This window comes from Littorina saxatilis, linkage group LG12 (genome assembly GCF_037325665.1).
Source record: "Littorina saxatilis isolate snail1 linkage group LG12, US_GU_Lsax_2.0, whole genome shotgun sequence".
In the NCBI taxonomy this organism is placed as follows: Eukaryota; Metazoa; Mollusca; class Gastropoda; order Littorinimorpha; family Littorinidae; genus Littorina; species Littorina saxatilis.
Window position 1 is genome coordinate 70,882,118 of NC_090256.1, and position 9,549 is coordinate 70,891,666.

Here is a 9,549-nt window from a genome sequence, read left to right on the forward strand (position 1 = left end):
ATAAGTTTGAACAGGAAGCCTTAGCCACGTAAAAACCAGGCAGGATAAAACGACGACACTTGTGTCTTGGCAAAGCGGAAACTCTCTTCTCATCGAGGAAGCTCAATCACAACTTCAATTGTCTGGGCGAAGAGTCTCTAACAATGTCCGATATCCAATATTGCTCTCTCGTGTCATCGAGGAAGCTAAATCACAACTTCAATTGTCTGGGCGAAGAGTCTCTGACAAGGGGCGACGTAGCACCGATCGTCTGTACCATCATTCACTTCTTCAATCCTGTTCCGAACAGAAGTGTCCTGACAGCAGTCCGGCTGTTTAACGTCTGTGGATGGTGAAAAGCTAGGCTAATACTTCAACGACAATACTGCCAGAAGACAGTATGTGCGCCGACAGTTGTTTCTGGCGATGTTTCTCCTGTGTTGTTTGTCTTCTTCTTTTTCACGCTTTGTGTCAACCAGGCTTTGTTGGCACTACCTCAATGGGAAGAGGAAACCACATGACTTGTTCCAACTTTTCCGATCCCATTTGCGGGAATGTGTTCGTTGATGACAAACCGTGTGGTGACAACTTCTGCAGATGTTGTGGACGTAGCGGACCCGACCACCAGCCTTACTACGCAGAATGTTTCCATCACAACAATCTGAAATATATTCCACAACTTCCACACTCCATCAGGTATCTCAGTTTCACCGACAACCTCCTAACCGCTATTCCACTGACTGAACACTTCTTTTCTAACGTCACGCAGATAACAGACCTGCTATTAATGTGGGATAATATATCTCACATAGAACAATACGCGTTCAGGGCCCTGAGGAACCTCACGTGTGTAGTCGTCACAGCCAACTATCATCTGACATGGGAGTCGATCATAGTCATCATGTCCATCCCCGGCCTGCAATACCTCTCATTAGAACAGTGTCGATTGTCTTCTCCCCCCAAGGACCTGTTCAGCAACATGACGTCAGATGTTGTGGAGTTAAAAATGACGGCGACTGCCGCAGCCGACCATACATCATGCCTCTATGACTTGACTGCATACTCAGCTCTGCATAAGCTGCGTAGCATTATGCTCAACTTCTGTGACATCTGCGCCGTGAAAACCAATACCGTGGTCCACATAAATTACCTGAACTTAGATCAAAACTGCATGGACCGTTTGCCCCAATCCTGCGCTGCGAACAAAATGTCACTTTTTCCCAATCTGTCCTCGCTGAAAATAACAAACAATCACTTACTATACCTGAAAGAAGCGTGTCTGCCATCATTACGGTTTCTTGACTTGAGCAAAAACCCAGTGGTTTTGAGCTCTTTCAGAATCACTAACTATCCTGGTTTGAAGACGCTGTGGATGAACAAAATGGTCACAACCAGAATGACATTGGCGAGCAACCTCTTTTCGCATCCAACGCTGGAAGAGTTGCAACTGGAATTCGACTACATTGCCTTCGGTAGCGAGGAAATTGTCCCCAGCAATGTTTTTGCAAACTGCCCTCGACTAACGCGGCTGTCCCTTGTACAGAACAACTTTGAGAATGTTGATGACGTTAGGTTCCTGGTATTGCTTGGACATCTTTCCCTGGAGGTTCTTAAGCTGTCCGGAAACAAACTGACTTCATTCCCCTTATCGACTCTCACTAACTTTTCAAACTTGTCAAGGCTAGAGTTAAACGGTGCCGGCATTTCTTCCATACCGGACGGGGCGTTTGATTTGCTGAGGAATCTTTCCTGGCTCAGCCTAACATTAAACGACATTACAACTATCACCGAACAAACGTTCAGCGTCGAAACCCGTGAGAGGCTGAATGTTCTCTACCTTGACATCAACCCGTTCACGTGTACTTGTGAACTCATGTGGTTCAGAAACTGGTTCGTTTCCGACATGGAACTGTTTCACCACACTAGATACCCAAGTGCACTAGACACCATAGAGTACAAATGCAATAATCTGCCCCTAACGAGCTTGGCCAACTTTAGTATGGTTGAACAGGCGTGTCTCATGAGTCACGACATGAACGTGATGATCGTCTTCATCTGCAGCGTTGTCATCGTCACTCTCACCATCGTCTCCCTCGTCTTCCGCTTCCGTTGGCACATCCGCCTGGCTCTCTACGAGGTCTTCAGGGGCCGCGGTGACGTCAGGAGGCTGAGACTGCTGGCTGACCACTTTGACTACGACGTCTTCGTCTCTTACGACAAAGAAGACCTTCCCTGGGTATACCAGCGACTCATGCCCGAGTTGGAAACCCGTCTGGGGCTGAGGCTGTGCGTGCACGAGAGAGATTTCATCCCCGGCAACAACATCGTGGACAACATCGTGGAGTGTGTGCAGAGCAGCAAGAAGATTCTGATGGTCTTCTCCAAGGACTTTGTGCGCAGCCAGTGGTGTCAGTTCGAGCTGACGTTCTGTATGAATCACGCCATGAACTATGATGACGTCCTGCTCATCGTGTGTGTGGATGACGTGGCGTCACGTGACATGACGGCGGCCATGATGGCAGTGCTGAGGACGACGACCTACATCCAGTGGGAGGAGCTTGACGACGCTGTGGATTCCTTCTGGGGACGTCTTCGTCTGGCTCTGCACGAGATCATTCCGCCGCCAGATGCCGCCCTCCCATAGTGTGTGTGTGTGTGTATGTGTGTGTGTGTGTGTGTGTGTGTGTGTGTGTATGTGTGTGTATGTGTGTGTGTGTGTGTGTGTGTGTGTGTGTGTGTGTGTGTGTGTGTGTGTGTGTGTGTGTGTGTGTGTGTGTGTGTGTGTGTGTAGAGCCTTTCTCGGTAAACCACTAGTCAGATCTTCAATAAACTTTACATGAGATTTGTTCCCGATGATCTCCCAACATGATTTTATTTTTATTTTTTCGAAATGACTTTGATGACGTCATAATCGGCTTTTTAATGAAGTTGAGAGGGCACTGTGACGACCTCAGTCTTGAACAAAATTGCCTGAAATGTTGTTGGTCAAGCAAGCCAGATTCTGGACTATGGGATTGCATTTCAGCTTGGAAGCTTGACATTGATTAATGAGTTTGTTAATTGCTTTGTATTCCTTATTACTTCCTGAATCCAAAAAAGAAAAAGAAAAAAATGTAAAGATGTGTCATGTTTACTCTAAAAATATGCTCAGAGTGAAAGAAAGTCGGTTATTTTGGTACTATGCTCGCATGACACGGTATTCAGGTTTCGGCTATTATGTAGTCTCGGTGATGACTGGTTTTCAGTACTGATTTTTTATTTTAGGCCGACGGATTGACTAAATGCTTCGATGTCGCTTCACGCTACTTCTTGTCTCTTTATGAATACATTCAGGAATATAATTCTGAAGAAAAATAATCATTTGTCATTTTTACAAGTGTGGATTGCTAAAATCAAGCGTTGTTTTTTTTAGTTTGATTCCCGGGATCCCATTTATAGCAATCTATTATGATAGGAATGAAGTAATATTTATCATTTAAAATAATGAAACAATGACATCAGGTTAACATGATAACAGCCCTGGATCAACGATGTTAACCTCTTCCTTTTCTCTGCACGAACCATTATGTTTATGCAGATATTGAGTTAGAAAAATGTATATTGTACATAAAACAAGACAAACCACTCAATCAGTTACAATAATTGTCTTGCCAAATCCAATTGCATTAATCAGTTTTTTTTTAATCAATAACAATTAAAAGGGTCATAAATAAATTCGTCAGGAAAAATAAACATGGTACAACATCATGTGTATGTTTAGATTGTTAATTTTACAAAAACGTATTTCACAGCTTCGCTTCATTTCTTTAGGATTCTCAGCTTATTTTGAACTTGAGAACTGTGCTGAGATATGTGCTACGTGTTATATTACAGTTTGCAGTGTGTCTGGATGAATTTGGAGAAAACTAAGCGAATTATTTCTGTTGTTTTGTTTTTGCGGTGGCGAAGGTGAAAAAAGGAAACACCGATTTGGGAACTTTGAGTTATATTGAAAGCGCTATGGAAGTGAATCCTCTGAGCTATTCACAGTTCAAAAGCTTTATACGCAGACAGTGTTATCACAAGCTTTAAAATGTCAGTGGATAGTCAGTGTCTGATTGCGATATTTTGTACATAATTTCTATATCATAATGTAACTGAAAAACGTCATACAAAAAGACAACGCTTCTGCTTAACAAGAAGAGCTGTGCCGTGATAACAATTCTGAACATTATTATTTATTATAGATATTGGAAAGACATTGATGCATACACAAAGAGTTTACTGTAACGTTTGTTGTTGTTGTTGTTGTTGTTGTTGTTGTTGTTGTTGTTGACATGTATCTACATTTTGATAATCAGATGGATAATGACAATTACATTAGACTGAGTGCTCAGTCTGAGTATATGTAATTTGGAACCTCTCTCTCTCTCTCTGTCTCTCTCTCTCTCTCTCTCTCTCTCTCTCTCTCTCTCTCTCTCTCTCTCTCTCTCTCTGTGCTTCTGTATGTTTCTGTCTCAGTCTCTCCACCCCTCCCCCCTCTCTCTCTCTCTCTCTCTCTCTCTCTCTCTCTCTCTCTCTCTCTCTCTCTGTGCTTCTGTATGTTTCTGTCTCAGTCTCTCCACCCCCCCTCTCTCTCTCTCTCTCTCTCTCTCTCTCTCTCTCTCTCTCTCTATATATATATATATATATATATATATACCCCATGACCTCCCTTCTTTGTCTCGTTACTTCAGTATGGGTATATATGTTGTATTTTTATAGCTCAATAAATACATCATGGACTCCAAAAAATATATGATAGTGCAGATTCCGATTTGGGCAAAGAACTACTTTCCTCCCGACCTTTGACCTCGCGCCGAACAATGTGACACATTTGTATGAAGTTCCAAAATCGTATTGCACGGCTCAGAAAACCATATCAGTTGCACGCAAAAATGAATCTCAGAACTGATCTGATGCAATAAACAAACGTTTCCTTCATTATGAAAGCAATGCAGATCGAAAAAAACGAACATTCAACTTACAAGATACCCAGATGCTGGCGAACCAAAACAAAAACACGAGTACCCTCCCTTGCATCGTTAGCAGACGACTTTAATGTGTTTGGTGTGCGTCTTCAGTTTCTCTGGCAGTGTCGGTGTGGGAACTGACAGAAGCTAGGGAGCACAGATAATAGAAGCCCTGTCACATAGACTAATCACACAATCAATACACATTTGGCTCATGTTTTAAATGACAGTTTCGAGTTTGTTAGTCAAACTCAAAGCAACAACACTGTCACTGGTGACATGCGTAGCGAGACCGAGAAGCGTCCTTACCTGGCACGGTTTGGCTTCGCTATCAAACACGTGTTTTGCGAGCAAGTCTACTCTTTTGCCTGGCTCTGCAGTAAGTTCACATTGGCGATGAAGGTATCCAAGAACTTAACATGTGTGTATTTTTCCGTAATCCAGTCATATTCCTTCAAAATGCAATCAATCGGCGGTGACAGACGTGTCAGCAATTCGCGACTTCACCAAGTCGGTCCCGTTTTCCTCACACCCATACCAGTTTAGGTTCATTCATGCAAACACACTCGCAAAACAGTTTATCACGTAGATACATTTCAAATAGGGAGCAAATGGTTAAATCTAAACATATTTGTTCCCTAAAATTTGCTTCTCTGTCAATAAGCCTAATTGTATAATAACACGTTCGAGAAAAACAACGTGGAATCGATTCTGAATCGAGTAAGCCAAATGGGTCCCAAACCCGTTTCGCCCGTTCTGCCGACCTGAAACGCAAAACAAAAGAATTGTGCGCTTCAACTAAATTAATTTCTATACGACTTCATTACTTTCTTGCAACTTATGAACCTTTACTTAAAGCTTTTAAATGGTCTGAAAGTAGTGTTACCGCGTACTTATCGATGCACTCATTCGTTTTATTTTTCAGCGACGGTCACTTAGTTTAAGGTTGCAAAAGGGCTAAGTCTCGCTGGCACCACTGTTTTACAGTCCACAGATCGCAACAGTGCCGCTAGTAGTCTACACTTTGTGTTTGATGGTAGAATGGGATATACAGATTACAACACTCGTGGTTTTTTATATGGCTTGTATTTCAGTCAAGACCCAGCGGGAATATCAATCGAGAGCCACTCGCCAGAGGCTCGTGTCTCCCGATGATATTCATCCGCTGGGTCTTGACTGAAATACAAGCCATATAAAAAACCACTCGTGTTGTAACCCTATACATATATATCTCTCTCTCTTTCTCTCTCGCTGTGCCGTGATAACAATTCTGAACATTATTATTTATTATAGCTATTGGAAAGACATTGATGCATACACAAAGAGTTTACTGTAACGTTTGTTGTTGTTGTTGTTGTTGTTGTTGTTGTTGTTGTTGTTGTTGTTGACATGTATCTACATTTTGATAATCAGATGGATAATGACAATTACATTAGACTGAGTGCTCAGTCTGAGTATATGTAATTTGGAACCTCTCTCTCTCTCTCTCTCTCTCTCTGTCTCACTCTCTCTCTTTTTCTCTCTCTTTCCCAGTATCTCTGTCTCTGTCTCTGTCTCTGTCTGACAACTCAATTTAATGTTTTGCGCATTTGGGACTTTCATTGACTGGGAGCGTTCAATGCGTTGTTTTCTGGACATCATGTACAGCCTCGTCTAAACATTATTGAGAATTTTGCCTCTGACTTCAAACTAGGTTTTTGGTTCCAACAATGCCTACGGTAAACTGCATATCAATGGAAAAGTAATCAAGTGCTCTACATACCAAAGAAAAAAAACCATGTTTGCCTTTTGAATTATCTTCCCTTGGCTGTGCAAAACGACAAGTGTCGCCCTTGGTTGAAAAAGAAGGGTTTGTTGAAGTGGAACATCTGGCAACTTCAAATAAAGCAATTATAAAAACAAAGATCACGGCAATTACTGCTACAGACATCCTTCTCCACAGGGAAGCAAATTTTTTACACAGATTTCGGGATAGTACTCAAGCATAAAACGGAACAGGAGTGAGGTGACCCAGATGTTTGAGAACAAGGACTCCACTATGTGTTGCAACCTGGCAACACTTGGAGAGTAATTGAGACGATTACCAGCGGATTGAGTACGACCAAGCGAAGCAGTGTGCAAGATGATGATATTAACTGAATTAAAGCGGAATAAGCGGAAGAAAAATCGCTTTTTTGTGTCAAATTGAGTGACATGCATGGCGTACACGATCCCGAACATGGTTCATTACATTAACTTCTATTGGATGTTTTTGGTGTTGTTAAAGGCATCATTGATCATAACCTCGCCGGCATCTTGCAAGCGAGGTGCATCCACGATTCTAAGATCATTATTTGTATGATAAGTGTTTGTATGTCTGTTTACTTAAAAGATCATTGGGTCGATGTACTGTAAACGTAAGGTTCTGTTTTGTCAATAATAAACGTTCCATTAACCTACAATTCTTGTTTTTTTTAAATTTTGAATGTTGGAACTTTAGCAGTCTTTCTCTTTTGGTATTGTTTAATAAAATTACACATTTAAAACATGGTTCTTTCTGAACACATCCATCTTCATGCGTTTAATCAGAAAAAAATACATGAATATTTCCGCATATGAACACAATAAAAAGAAAATGTTTTCCTTAACCCGGAGGCAAAAAACAAACAAAAGGCCATTATATGATAGAAAGTTAATCTTATTTTTTCAAACAATCACACGGCCGACTTTGAAAGGAAATGTAAACATAGTGTGGGGCATTGATACACCTGTGTAAGAATTCAGACAACTAGTAGAAATGTATGCATTGATATTTCATAATTTATCAGCTTTAATTTGTCAGGTCGAAATTACACTGAAGAAGAATAAGACAAAGGTATCATTTCTAAATAATTTTTTTTTTTTTAAATGTGTGACACGTATCACCCAGTAAATACCCCAAATACAAGTAAAACGTGAACACTGTCACATCTGAATCATAACACGGCGAGGACAATTTCACCAGAATTTTAAAATTTGTAATGACCAAACTCATTAATGAATTATCAAACTTCCACGCTGAAATGCAATACCTTAGTCCGGGCTTCATCGAAGAATGTATGACCAAAATTTCAATCAATTCCATCGAAAAATGAGGACGTGACAGAACCGCCTAAACTTCCACTTAAAGCCGGGCATGACGTCATCAAAATTGACTAAGTGTAAAAGTCTCACTTGTATATTACAGTAAACAAATGTTTTATAAATGTACAACACCATCCAATTGATGATTGATAAAACAAATAGAAAATATCTTGCACACGTACCACTTTGCACCCTCTCCTGCTGCACGTGGCCTTTTCTTCTGCACGCACACACACACACACACACACTCACACACGCACGCACGCACACACACACACACACACACACACACACACACACACACACATCATATCAAACCGAGTGTCAACCAGACAGCAAAGCAAAAAAATTTAAAAAAAACAAGTCGCGTAAGGCGAAATTACTACATTTAGTCAAGATGTGGAACTCACAGAATGAAACTAAACGCACTGCATTGTTTCACAACGACCGTAGTCCGCCGCTCGTGCAAAACGCAGTGAAACTGACGAGCCTGTTTAGCGCGGTAGTGGTTTCGCTGTGCTGCATAGCACGATCTCTTCGTTTTAACTTTCTGAGCGTGTTTTTAATCCACAAATATCATATCTATATGTTTTTTGGAATCAGGAACCGACAAGGAATAAGATGAAATAGTTTTTAAATCGATTTCGGAAATTTAAGTTTGATCATAATTTTTATATTTTTTATTTTCCGAGCTTGTTTTTAATCCAAATATAACATATTTATATGTTTTTTGAATCAGAAAATGATGAAGAATAAGATGAACGTAAATTTGGATCGTTTTATAAAAACAAAATTTTAATTACAATTTTTAGATTTTTAATGACCAAAGTCATTAATTAATTTTTAAGCCACCAAGCTGAAATGCAATACCAAAGTCCGGCCTTTGTCGAAGATTGCTTTACAAAAGTTTCAATCAATTTGATTGAAAAATGAGGGTGTGACAGTTCCGCCTCAACTTTTACAAAAAGCCGGATATGACGTCATTAAAGATATTTATCGAAAAAATGAGAAAAACAATCTGGGGATATCATACCCAGGAACTCTCATGTAAAATGTCATAAACATCGGTCCAGTAGTTTAGTCTGAATCGCTCTACACACACAGACAGACAGACAGACAGACACACAACACACACACACACATACACCACGACCCTCGTCTCGATTCCCCCTCTATGTTAAAAGATTTAGTCAAAACTTGACTAAATGTAAAACAAGTCGCGTAAGGCGAAAATACAACATTTAGTCAAGCTGTCGAACTCACAGAATGAAACTGAACGCACTGCAATTTTTCAGCAAGACAGTATACTCGTAGCATCGTCAGTCCACCGCTCGTGGCAAAGGCAGTGAAATTGACAAGAAGAGCGGGGTAGTAGTTGCATTGAGAAGGATAGCACGCTTTTCTGTACCTCTCTTCGTTTTTAACTTTCTGAGCGTGTTTTTAATCCAAACATATCATATCTATATGTTTTTGGAAT

General features: G+C 40.7%; 1 protein-coding gene across 1 annotated transcript; it reads left to right on the forward strand.

Moving 5' to 3' along the window:
• The first annotated feature begins 261 nt into the window (after positions 1-261).
• Positions 262-4,433, forward strand: LOC138982702 (toll-like receptor 13). The gene has a single exon (XM_070356030.1). It carries the CDS (start codon positions 380-382, stop codon positions 2,621-2,623), a length of 2,244 nt encoding a protein of 747 aa, XP_070212131.1. The 5' UTR covers positions 262-379; the 3' UTR covers positions 2,624-4,433.
• Positions 4,434-9,549: the final 5,116 nt, after the last annotated feature.